At 42.7% G+C, this 13,483-nt stretch overlaps 1 protein-coding gene across 1 annotated transcript in view; it reads left to right on the plus strand.

Annotated features, from left to right (window-relative positions):
- Positions 1 to 295: 295 nt before the first annotated feature.
- The window catches only part of TPH2 (tryptophan hydroxylase 2), a 108,236-nt gene continuing 95,048 nt past the window's right edge, over positions 296 to 13,483 (plus strand). The window contains exons 1-5 of the mRNA XM_055395169.2: positions 296 to 1,223; positions 3,625 to 3,777; positions 6,509 to 6,692; positions 6,789 to 6,889; positions 11,627 to 11,694. Coding sequence (XP_055251144.1) covers positions 1,119 to 1,223; positions 3,625 to 3,777; positions 6,509 to 6,692; positions 6,789 to 6,889; positions 11,627 to 11,694 — 611 coding nt within the window. The 5' untranslated portion in view covers positions 296 to 1,118. The remainder of the gene's footprint in view (positions 1,224 to 3,624; positions 3,778 to 6,508; positions 6,693 to 6,788; positions 6,890 to 11,626; positions 11,695 to 13,483) is intronic.

The raw sequence follows: 13,483 nt of genomic DNA on the forward strand, positions 1-13,483 counted from the left end.
TTTCCATACATCTCACCCTCTCCTCCCCTCTCCCCATGTCCATAAGTCTATTCTTTATGTCTGTTTCTCCATAAACACGTCCATTTAATCAAGAGCCTTCAACCCTTCAGGAGGCTATTAATATTTTCCTTGGTAGTTTTATGACTTACTAAAGCTTGAATAGTTATCAATTGATCTATGCATTTCAAATTGTTGGACTTGTTCTAGTTTGAAGTCATCAAAGTAATGACTATATAGACTTTTCATATCCTTTTCATTCCTACTTAGTGAGGAAGATTCTAGGGTTAGTGTCTCAACTGTGCATATATGTGGCTAAATCACAGCCTCACATTTCCTTTACAGTTGCCTAAACATCACTTGGAGAAGGAAATGGCAACCCACTCCAGTGTTCTTGCCTGGAGAATCCCAGGGACGGGGGAGCCTGGTGGGCTGCCGTCTATGGGGTCGCACGGAGTCGGACACGACTGAAGCGACTTAGCAGCAGCAGCAGCAAACATTACTGCATAGTGGTATCACACAACCAGGAAGCCATGCATTTTATGAACGCCGTCACACACACAACTCCACTCACGGTCATAACACATCAGATCAGAAAAAATTTATTAACATAAAGTAAAATGGCTTAGGGACTCTGCAATACTGATCTTTCTCGAATTATTTTCCTTCTTTAGGAAAACATTAAATTCCTCATTATCTTAAGGGTGAGGTTAACTTGCCAGTAGCAGGTTTGAGAGATGAGAGTTAAGGTCAGGGGAGAGATGTTTTCTCTTACAAATAACACTCCATTATGTATTGTTCCTCACCACCCACGCCCAAGCAGCTACCCGACCTATGAAACAAAGAGCAGGGGAACACAGATAACCCCAGGCTTCAGGTTTGTAATCTGACTGTGGCCATCGGCAGCCAGAAATGAGTTTCTTTCTAATCAGCCTTTCATCAGTCCCCAGTCACTCATATAAAGGGGCCTGGAAGGGGAAGATTCGCATCGCGTTTTCTTCAGCACCAGGGTTCTGGTCAGCGCCCCGAGAGGTCCGCCGCCTGCCAGCCCCTCTCGCCTCACCGCGGCTGCTGCGCTGCTAGCCCCCCTGGTGCAGAGGAAGCAAATTACATCGGGACCCATGCAGCCAGCAATGATGATGTTTTCCAGTAAATACTGGGCAAGGAGAGGGCTTTCCCTGGATTCAGCAGTGCCCGAAGAGCATCAGCTGCTCGCCAGCTTAACCGTGAGTACTGAGTAGCTGGCACTTTCTCGAGGAGTGTTTTCCAGGTTTGGGATAGTCATCCTTGCCGCTGGGACACCTACTCTAAACACACACCCTGAATCCCTTCCTCTGTCATCTGTCTAACCGGCCTCCCTCCTGCCTCTCTCCACCTTCCCTTCTCTCTCCATAAAGTAAAGCAGGTGTCTGATCTCTACGGGGCAAAACTTTATTTCCTCGAAGTGTTTGAGTTGAAAGTAAAGAAGTTCCCGACCATTAAGAATGAGAAATTGTATGAAACAATGTCTTATATCAACAACAAAAATAAGTGTGCAGAATTTTTGAAAGGACCGTTTATTATGAGTTGGAACAGGGAGAAAAAATTAAATGGATTTCTATGGTTCCTGCAAGATTATTGTGTCTTCTGTACCCTCTTTCATCTACAAAACCTGGTCTTTAAACACAAAGTAATATTTTCTGTTTTTGTCTATAGGTGCTGTTTATTGGAATAAGAGAAAGATCAGATTCCTTTCAAAAGTTTTGCTGTGTTCCTCATTACTCCATTATTTTTCAGTTTAATTGATGGGTAATGAAAGCAACACACCACTTGTTTCAGTATTTAAGGCAGTTTTATTAAAAAAGCAGTAACAATAAAAAAGTAACATTTTGCAGGATTTAGATCCTGATATGGGATAATAATCATAGGGTTTAATAAAGAAGACAGTGAATGAAAATGTATTCAGATTTCTAGTTATTAAAAATATTAAATGATATTTCATTACCATACTACCAGAGTTAATCAACCAATTACAATTCAATGTGTATCATAGAAAAATCTGTTTTAGTATTGTAGCTCTGACTATGTGCCAGAGGGTTATATTGTACTAGTATATTATTACTCCTAAAAATGTTGAAAAGTAATCAGGGCAAGTTTTGAAGAACTGTTTAAATCAATTTGCAAAAATGAGTCTAAAACATAAATAAGTTTTCTAACATTTAAATGTTAGAAATAAATATTTGAATGAGATATTACAATGAAGAATTCTGAAGGCATAGTGACCTTCTGGGAGGAAAACAAGGAAAACTCAGAGTTATGGTTAATGTATAATAACCCTTTCATATAGAAAATACTACTTAAATATGTAAGATCTCTGGCAGATGTTGAGACCACTACATTTGAGCTTTTAATGATGGAACATACTGTCAAATGCCAATGCCTGCATAAACTTATTTTGTTCCTCAAGTCATAAATTACATTTATTTCTGTGATATATAAATCTAGTGAGTGAGGCAATAGTAACATGTGAAAATAAAGCCAGTAGAGAAATCAGAGGAATAACAAAGAACTGTTCACTGGGTTCCATATCAAATGTGCATTTCTCAGTTTCATGAGCAAGTAATAGATTGGTATGACTATACTGTATCGCTGTCTGCCAGGGAGAAAGTTCTGTTTGCCCAGTTCATCATCTGCGCATAAAAACGTGGAAAGGTACACTCCGGTTTGCGTTCTGCTGAATAAGTTTCCAGCTTTATGACAATGTGATCCAAGTTTCTGGATTCTGTCATTTTTGTCTTTAGCCAATAGGACTAGTAGTCATTACCTAGTTTTGTATTATTATGGTATCTTGGTTGGCCAATGAACTGCTAATGTTTTTTGATTTCTCAGATTCTGCTCGCGGCTCCTAATGATGAGCTAGCCTCTTTGTTTCTTGATTTCTTTTTACCCTCCTCTTCCTTCCTGCCTTCCTTTCTCTCTCTCTCCCTCCCTCCCCTCCTTCATCTTTCTTTCAGTTTTTTCAGGTAGCCGAGTTTTTATGGCCATTTTTCAGATATCGTCTGCTGACACAGGTGGCCTTCATTGAATACACTCCTATGTGCTGAACTTCTGCAGATAGACTCACATTGACCATGTGGATCTAACTGCAGAATGGAAGGTGATCAATTTCAGTGCATGTCCTGACATATTTCACAAAAAAATTAGTATTTTGTTTTTAGATTAATTGAAAAAATTATTGTGAAAATATGTTTAGTAATTAATATAGCTTAATTTTATGTTTAGTAATGTAATATAACTTTGATATAATTCAACTAGGCTAACAGATCACACTGTAAAATCTGTTAGAAAGGAGTAATTCACACAAGAGACTTTATGATGGTCTGATTTTTGTTGCTATTAAAATGAAACAAATATGATTTCCCTTTAATTTCAACCATTGGATGATATCTTTAAGCATTGCAAAATAGTGTCCATGAGTAAATTAGACCGGTACTTATGATGATAGTTATAAGTGGCTTGGCAACTTCTTGAGTTTGTATGCTTGCTAAGGGTTCCAGCATATGAATGGAAAGTCTGAAAAAGAATCTGGATACAGAGAACTCTGGAATCCAAACTAATACTTTCGTGTGTGTTTCTACCTTCTTGAAGCTAAATAAAACTAACTCTGGCAAAAATGATGATAAAAAAGGCAACAAGGGAAGCAGCAAAAGTGATGCTGCTACTGAGCGCAGCAAGACGGCAGTTGTGTTCTCCTTGAAAAATGATGTTGGCGGACTGGTCACAGCGCTGAAACTCTTCCAGGTGAGTGTCAGGCATCGTCATCTAACTTTAAAAGTGTCTGTATGCTGGTTTGCAGACCTGTCATCTGTTATGAAATATCACTGAATCCATTTCTAGATAATGTGTTGAAAGGTTCAGAGAGACCAAACTTCGTGACACTCTGTAAGAGGGGTTGGTCTGTCAAACAATAAAATAAACATTCATGGAAATCATTGTTTATTAACTCAGAGTCAGCCGATTAGTAATTCTGCATACTGTTGTCAGGTGAGGAAGTCGGTAATTTAAAAGCAAGAGCCTCACACCTGGAAATGCAAACACAAGAAGCCAAAGAAAGTATCTTTAAATATCAAGAGCTTGCAGCCTGATTCAGTTTGTTCATATTTGAATCATGCATATGTCCTAGAGCACATTGATGGCATAAAATGTGATACGATAGTACAGGCACTCGTTATTCCCCTAAGCCTCATTGTTTCAAGAACCTAACCTATCTTTTGCAAAGATGAGTCATTCTCATTATATAGGACCTAGGGCTGTGTGCGTGCTAAGTCGCCTCAGTTGTGCCCAACTCTTTGCAACCCTGTGGACTGTAGCCCACCAGGCTCCACTGTCCATGGGATTCTCCAGGCAAGAATACCGGAGTCGGTTGCCGTGCCCTCCTCCAGGGGAATCCTCCCAACCGAGGGATTGAACTTCTCTTATCTCCTGCATTGGCAGGCGGGTTCTTTACCAGTAGTGCCACCTGGGAAGCCTGGGAGCTAGGGCTAGCTTTCTCTTATAGAAATACAGTCATCCAAATGGGCGGGTTGAAACCTCAAGAAAGAGTGTAGTTGAGGGGAAGGTTATAAAAACCCAGAAGAACTCTTGACTTCTTGCCAGGGTACACCTGATGGCTTCCCTCTCCTTCAGGAAATGCCTCTTTTACCAGTGGGTTTTGTTTGGGGGCACGGGCCATGGTTAGAGCTGTAACAGGGGGGCCGAGTGCTGTTTAATGCCCTGGGCTGCTGGTGCCATGGAGAGACTGAATTGCAGGCAGAGGTTTCAGACCTGTGTTCTCTTGGCTCAGCTAATCACTAGCCGCTTCCTAGATTCAATAGCTTCATTTATAAAATAGCAGTAATAATTCCTACCTAATAAGGTTGTTGTGCTGAAATAACAGGAGTGTAAGTGCTTTGTAAAGTGTGCAGACATGGCATTATTGTGATGCCTCTTTGATGACCACAGAGGGGGAATTAGCAGCCTGATTTGGCAAATATTTCCTTGTTCTCTTCTGACCTTGAAGAAAGGATCAGGTACCATAAACAGTGGTAATGGAAGTTTGGGGAAATATTTTACACATAATGATATCATCCAGTGTTGTCTCTATATAGTGCCCTAAGGCAGGCAAATTCAATCCAAGCTGGGTGCAGCGAAAAACCCCTGGAGACAGACTCATCAGCTCTGAGTTTTCACTTGGCCATCAGCTGGTGATGGGGTCTTAGCTACATAACTTAACCCATCTGGACCCCAGTTTTCTTGTCTGAAAATATCCACTCTGCTTCAACCAAAGTCTACACAGTGACCCAGTTGTGTGAAGACACCTGAACTTTGAACCTAATGTTAATCTTACCTTTATTACCTCCCATATTTAGAAAATATGGCATTACCACAAAACTTATTTAAAACATAAGTAGAGCAGTTAGCGGCCTGGTCACAGGATGAGTTTCTTTATACAGAGAAGGATGCTGTGATTCCATCCTGGTCTGGCCCTGGAAATTGCCTCTCCTGCTGCTGTGCTGAAAGGTCTGAGGCCTCCCGGACTGTACTGGGAGTTATGCTGATAATCAGGATAGTGGACTGGTGGGGAGGGATTTGTTTGTCTGGGGGTGGTTAGGATGGAGAGAACTTAGTCTTCAGTTATCTGAGGACAATGAAAGACTAAACCTGAGACTTAAGTATGAAACTGCGGCCCTGCTTTGAGCAGCTTATTGAAAGGAGATTTTACTCAGGAAATCCATCATGATAGTTGCAGCAACACATTCTTGGATGAAGTTAGTTAGCCTGGAGGTTGCTGAAAGAGAATAGTTTCTAAGTGGTTCCATTAGGGAGTCTTCTTTTATTTTCTTGCCTACAGAGATCCTTCCTTAGCTACTTTTCTTGCATCCTTCCCCCACCCGACCCCCCTAAAATGTGGGCCACTCTTTGGTCAATATTTCCCAAATTTCAGTCATTTTCATATCACCTTCCCCGTTTCTGCCTTATTTGCCTGCTGTTCATACTATTAATTATTTCTTCTACAATTATCTTAAGTTTTATTTCAAAAAGAAATGTTTTATTACTATAAAATCAAGAGTTTAAGTTATAAGTTTTTTGGAAAATATGTTAAAAAAATAAATCTGACAATATGATATATGACAGTATGATAAACTAATTTTCCCCCCAAATAATCATGTATGCCACCAGCGGGATGTGGACTCCTCTAAGAAATTATAATCTTCACCATTATTATACATTTTATGGGGCCCTTTATATACCATAATGTCCCTCATTGTTGAAAAAGAGACAGGAAAATCTACACACAGTTACTGTTCTTATTCATAGAGACAATGGTTGGAAAACATTTCCATGTTTTAGTCAATCAGACAGTGCGATAATTGTCTTTTCCTTTTTCGTGGGCACTTGGCACCTTTGCTTACATGTTGAACAAGGACAGTCCATGGCATCTCTTTTATTGTGCCCTGAAGGTGATTTAGATATGTTGTTTATACTTTCACAGGAAAAACACGTCAACATGATTCATATTGAGTCCCGGAAATCCCGGCGGCGAAGTTCGGAAGTTGAAATCTTTGTGGACTGTGAGTGTGGCAAAACGGAATTCAATGAGCTCATTCAGTCACTGAAATTTCAAACCACGATTGTGACGCTGAATCCACCAGAGAACATTTGGACGGAGGAAGAAGGCAAGGCCAGTTTCGTTTGCTGGGTGATTTTGCAAGGTGACACGTGTTGCAAAGGGGAAAGCTAATATTTTTGAACCTGCACTGTGTTTCCAACAGAGTTGGAGGACGTGCCCTGGTTCCCCCGGAAGATCTCGGAGTTAGACATGTGCTCTCACCGAGTTCTCATGTATGGTTCGGAGCTGGATGCCGACCACCCAGTAAGTGCCCAGTCAAATCCATCCCACATGTGCTCTTCCAGCATTTGGCGGTGTGCCATATTCTGTGCCATGATGCTTTATCATAGAGCAATTTATTATTTATTTCCTGTAACTGAGAGGAGACTCCTAAGTGATAAAGCTTCTCTGTACGTATGTGTTGGCTGGAAGCAGGTTAGAAGGATGGTATTTCCACCTAGCTTTTATTTTTAAAAGGGTTGGATAAAAGAGGAGGAGAGTATAAACCTTGGAGGATATTTCTGTAGAATTAGACAGCCTGAAATATACTTATAGATGGTGACCCTTGGAAGAAAGGAGGAACTGAAATTGATCACCTCTTTGGGAAAGTGGGGAGGACTTGGTGTTATGGGACTCAGTGAGACAGTGAAATTCTCCTTGTTATTTTCCTTGACTGGAAGTAGTTAGGAGCAGAGCAGTGTGGTGGCCTTCAGTCTCAGTGGAAAGGCAGAGGGTGATAGAATCAGACCATGATGGAAGATGCATCTTTCCTTCCTGAATCCATTTACCGCCGTCTCAGCTCTGCTGCTGTAAAAATGACCACCTTTAAAGAAATATGATATGTAGTAAGCATTTCCCATTATTCCCTCTCTTCCCCTTTACATCAGTTTTTATTTAACGCAGGAGGCCTGCAACTTCTTTATGGTCAGAATGAAGTACAGTTAGTGGTCTGGGAGAAGCAAGCAATGTACTCCTTTGTTACAAACAATTTTCCCCCAGCGTCCCGTGTCTGAAAGTGGTGGATTAAAGGGTGAGACCCGAGCGGGTTGGTCATGCTGATAGGAGCCTTTTGTGGACTGAGGGTAATGGTTTTCAGACATCCATTTTATTTAAATGGAGGAAGCCTAGAAATCTGACAGACTGTGCAGTGGTTCTCTAAGTGTGGTCCTGGGGCCCGCTGCCTTGGTATCACCCAGGAGCTTGTTTCACCAAGACCACACTCAAGTGTGAGAACCACTGCTTTAAAGGAAACCAGGGCAACTTCAGCAAGAGCGAGCTATTCAGTCAAAGCAGTCTTTTGGCATAAAATACAAATTCAAACCAATTCATAGCATATCATTTAGTGGTCAAACAAACCTAATTCAATTCCATGATTCAAAAAACTGACACCTTCAAAAAACACAGGCACATTCTGTTGCATTTGCCAGTGTAGCTTAAACATTCAGAATATTTCACAGTACTTCCCATGAAAGGCCCCTGAACTTTAGGGAAATACTCAAAAGTGTCTTCAATAATCATCCATTTGTTTATCTTCCCCTTCTCCACCTCACAGGAATCAGAATTAGCACAGAAGCCTGATTTAAGATCTTAGCAGTAACGGGACGGCTCAGACACCAGCTGTTAATTTGCAGGATGACCTTGGGCAAGTCCCTCTACTTCTGCAACTCAAATTCTTTACATAAAAAGTGGACATAAAATGCTTATTGAGCTCAAAGGGGCATTTGAAAGGCCTAGTTAATAAAACAACTGGAAAGCATTTTGGCAAGAGTGAATGCTTAATTCTGGGAAAGGAAATGCTGTATTAAATCATGCAGATCAATGCCTGGACAGTAAAGGATTTTTTTGCTAACCTCTTATTTCCAAATGCTCTCCTTAGTCTAGTTTGGAAATTACTCAAGCTGGAGAAAGGGGGTCAGAATAACCACAGGAACCACTGACCTTGCTGTGAAAAAATTTATTCTAATACCCAGCATAAATTTTTCTATGCTTAATTTTGTTCCATCATTCCTAATTATACCCATCTTATGATACCTTCTCTTATTTTCTATGCAGCCACTTGAAATAATTGCAAGTATTTAGCAATCTCCTACCCGACTCATCATTTTTTACCACATGTATTTCTTTTATATAAGCACACCAAATATTCATTATGCAAAATGTAACATTGGTAAGTTGGTGTTTTTAAAATTATTATTTGATGAAGATAGATAAAAGTTTCTAAGGCATTTTTGTGCCTGGTGATAAGTTCGGTCCCAAGGCAGGGATTATTGTGTTAGGACGAAATGTGCTGAGATGGCTCACAAGGGGCTTGGAATATGAGTCATGCTGCTGAGGTTCTCAAGAGAGGGTTAAATATGTAGGTGAGTCCATCGCAAATATTAAAGGACATGCAAATCATGTAGATCTTTTCAAAATGCAGGTAGAGGTCCTGAGATTCTGCCTTTCTAGGGAGCTCCCAGTTGAGGCATACACTGGAGGTCCAGGGACCACACTTTGAATAGCAAGGATCTAGACTGCAAGGGTCTTTCAAAGTGGGATTCAAGGTCCCCTGCATAAGGCTCTCATTAAACATGCAGTACCTTGGGGCTCATCTGAAGCCTACTGAATCAGAACTTCCAGGGATGGACCCTGGAATCTGCTTTTAAATGGATTTACCAGAGAGTCCAGTGAGCTCTAAACTTTGAGAACTTGTGTCCTAACTTGGTGATACTTGGCCCTAGCTTTCCATTTAGATAATCTCTGGGAATTCATAGAAATATACTAATGCCAGCATCTCATCTCAGTGTGCTTACATCAAAACCTCTGGGAATGTGTCCAGGTTTGGAGTGTTATTTAAACCTTGGCAAGTGATTGCAGCGTTCCGCCATGGTTGACCAATTTGGGATAGCTATGCTTGCCAGTGTACATTCATCTGAGTGCTTTTGGGTGCTGGTTGGGTCTTCAGTTCCCCTTGATTTAAGCTGAGAGAGGAAGGGTCGAGTCTAGCAGATACTCTGTAAGTGCTTGTGTTGCCAGGTTTAGCAAATACAAGTATAGGATGCCCAGTTACATTCTCATTTCATATAAACAATAACATTGGAACTGAACTGAATGTCCCAAATATTGCCTGAGTATCTTATATTTTATATGGTAACCTTATGCCTGGCATCAATTTAGAATGGATGGCCAAGGAATTCTGTATCTCTGTAATCACTAGTGTAGCTAGCATCTCTGTTCTATTTTGCCAGTCCATGCACGTTTCAATGCTAAAATTTCTGGTTCGCCCATAACACTTGTGTAATTACCACCACGCTAGGCTGACGAGCCATGATGAGTAAATCACTCTCTTGTGTGCCTGGAAAAGGTGCAGGTGCTTGCCAAGGAGATAGTCAGGATTCTTTGGGAAGCCCAGCAGATTACGATGCTGTTAGCACGGTGTCTGGTTTGGCAAGAATCAGGGAACAGATGCTCAGATTTTCACGTGACTCTTTTCCTTTTGTCGCTGCCTGCTTTCTCTTTGAGTGTTAAGGGTGCTTGGCATTCTTCAGGTTTACAGTCCCAGGTTGCTGGGTGTGACTAGTGAGTGTTGAAATCCGCACTTTCTCACATGGCCAGTTCTACCTCTGTGGCATAAGACCTTTTTCTTCGGTCGCAGACCCATTTGTAAAGGTGGTCACAAATCTTGTAACTGTAGTCACAAATTTTGTATATAGACATTTGAAGGCTCCGTCAGCCTGCTTGTGAACTCCAGTTTAAAAACCCCCAATTCACAGCAGAAAAGAGTGCTCGCCTTGAGGGTGGGCGCAGTTCCCGTCAGCTGGGCCTTTGGGTGCCCTCAGGGCGCTCGCTGTCCGCCTGTCCCTGGCCTCTCGTCACTGCTGAGAGAGGCTCCTGGCAGTGGACAGTCTTCGTTTGTGCTCGGCATTCAGTCCTCTGAGGATTTCTGACCTCAAGGCCGTTCTCCTTCAGCCGGAAGAGAGAGCACAGTGAGCTGTGTGCATGCCGTCTGAGTGCATGCCGATTGAGCAGAGGTGGCTCGGGCCTTTGTGGGCCTGTCCGGGTTCTCCTCCCGGAGCCGCGGTCCTGGCAGCCTGTCTTCTTGCCTGACCTCCTTTCCCAGAGCGGCCCTCTCGTGGGTTTCCTTCAGGGTTCCAGGGGTTGCAGAGCTAAGAAGTTAAAGTGAAACCCTACCATCTGGGCTTCCAGCTGTTTGAAGAAACACCCCTGGAAAGAGCTGATTGTCTGAAAGCACCGAGAGAAAGGGAAATTGAAAGTCTGTTGACAAGAGGAGAGACTCTTGAGTAAACCAGGAAGTCCTCTTAGAAGGGCTCCACTTGATAGAATGACAGACAGGATGGTTAATTTCCCAAGTGCGTGATGATGGGTAAAATCTTGAACTTGGCTGAAAACTAGTCAGAATTATAGGAACTCAGAGGGAAATGGAGCTAGCTTGCTATCCTGTGTCTGGATCCCTTGTAATCGATTTTGCATTATGTGGCTATACTCATAACATACAGCAAAACCTCGTTAATTCATCCTAATTTGGGATTTTGATGATTATTCTGAGTGATAGAATTTTAATGCGTGAACATTTACTGGTTATTTTCACAAAGCAATTAAATTTAGGTTAACTCACTGAATAGCCATGTTAAAGGGATCTGTTCCATTGAACAGATAAGATTAATTTGTAATTAGGATCAGTTACATGTAAATGATACTTAAAAACCAAAGGATATTGTTCACAATATCAATTTGCTTAACTAAGCCATTCTGCTTACTTACAGAGAGGTTAACTTTAGTCTGAATTCCCATGCGTCCCAAATTAGGATAGCCCAAATTTAATGAGGTTTTACTGTAAGTGCAGTTTGCTTCTGCCTGTGTCATCAAGGTGGTCATCCAAGGGAAAAAATTATATTTGAATTGGACACTCAATAAACATCACAGCAATTTTCTTTTAGGTCTTCTGCAGCTAACTTTTTTGGCAACTAACTGTTAAATAACTTCATCTCTCTTCTGTTTAAGGGATTTAAAGACAATGTCTACCGACAGAGAAGGAAGTATTTTGTGGATGTCGCCATGGGTTACAAATAGTAAGTACCTGTGTGACTCTGTCCTGGGACTTGTTGCTGGCAGGTTAGGTACATCAAAAGCTGGGTTAAACAGACCTGTCCTCCCGTCCCCTTTAACTTTTGCAGAAAGAGGACATGAGCATTTTATACACTCACCAACTCTGTAGGCTTTAAATGCCAACACAGATGTTTGACATGCGGGTATAATTGCAAAATAATGCGTGCTGTGGGGCAATGCCAAGTGCTACATTTTCACCACGGCACTCAGATCTCAACTAAGGCAAGGAGCCATTTCTGTACACTCTGCAGGGCCTGGGAAATGTGTTTTAATTTTACTTTTGGCTTGACTTTTTAGTAACTCCCTTCCATGTCCAGCTTCCCCGGTGAAAGTAGGGGATTCCACAAGAATGACGAAAAGACTCATGTAAGCAGCCATCACAGAAAAGAAATGTGGTTGTTTTACAGGAAAAGGACACTTCCTATAAACTGGAGGGTTTAAGTTTTTCTTTATGATTTGGCTGCACCAGGTCTTCGTTGCGGCACTTGGCATCTTCAGCCTTCACAGCGGCGTGCGGGCCGGGGGGCTTTAGCTGTGCTATGTGGGGTCTACGTCCCTGACCGGGGATCAAACCCAGACTCTCTGCCATGGGATCAGAGTCTTAGCCGCTGGAGCACCAGGGAGGTCCCTAAACTGGAAGAATTTCATCCCCAGTCGGGGTTAGGCTTGAGGTGAAACTGGAGAGCCTCGGGACTGGGCCAGGTGGCAGTGGCAGGAGACCTGTGACTGGAGACAGTGAGTGGTGGTGGCCCCAGGCCACGCCTGGGAAGATGGAGCGGCCAGGCCTCTGATTCTTCTGCTCACACTAATGAAAATCACGCCAGACCATCACAGCGCTGCCGCTTCTTTCCTTTGGTGTTCGATCAGCTACATGAATCTTGTGAAGACAACATGCTGTAAAGCCGTGCCTGGTAGGAAAGTGTCTTTCCTCCTCTCATGGAGATGGTGAGAGGCTGGGCCGTCGTGTGGGGCAGGTTTGTCCTTGGTGAGAATCTGGGACATTGCGTGTGTTCCAGAGGGCACCCGTGTTTCCTTTTTTATCTAAAGGATGTGTGTGTGTGAGATACACAGGCCCTGCGAGCGAAGTGAGTGGGTCCCCCTCAGCTCTGCGGGCGGTCCTGTGCTCGTCCCTAACCTCCTCTGATGCTTTGGATGCTCTTCCCTCCCTCCTCCCTAGCCCCAGGCACCCCTCACTCTTTCTTACTGGGGCTCTTTGGCACGCTTTTCCGTGTGTGTCTCCTCTCGTCCTGACTCTTCTGTTCCAAGCAGGTTCTTGACCCTCTTTAGACAGCAGTGCCTTTCTGTTGCCTCACAACAGCAGCGTGCTCATGGCTCACCCTGGCCCGGGCCTGGCCTCACGGCCCTTGTGCCCTTAGCACCATCACTGTTAGCTCCGTCTCCCAGTGTCCCCGTCAGATCTCCCAGTGTCCCCGTCAGATCGCCCAGTGAGGACTCTTCACATCAGGCCCCGATCAATGGCTGTGACCTTAATATTGGCCCCCTTGGTTCACAGACCCTCCCTGTGAAATCTGGTCATGTGTGCATATACAGAGTGTACGCAGGACACTTTGGGCACGATCTGCCCAGGACATGGTAAAAGCTCGGTTCTTGGCAGAGCCTTTTTCTTTATATAAAACAGATAGACAAAAATGTATTTTATACACAGATGCTCTGTGGAATGCATTATATATGTAAGAACAATGTGTATGTGTGTGTGTATATATATATACATATATAAAGGATTTTGTCAGC

This window comes from Moschus berezovskii, chromosome 6 (genome assembly GCF_049115385.1).
Source record: "Moschus berezovskii isolate FMDL1 chromosome 6, NW_MosBer_1.0, whole genome shotgun sequence".
Lineage (NCBI taxonomy): Eukaryota > Metazoa > Chordata > Mammalia > Artiodactyla > Moschidae > Moschus > Moschus berezovskii.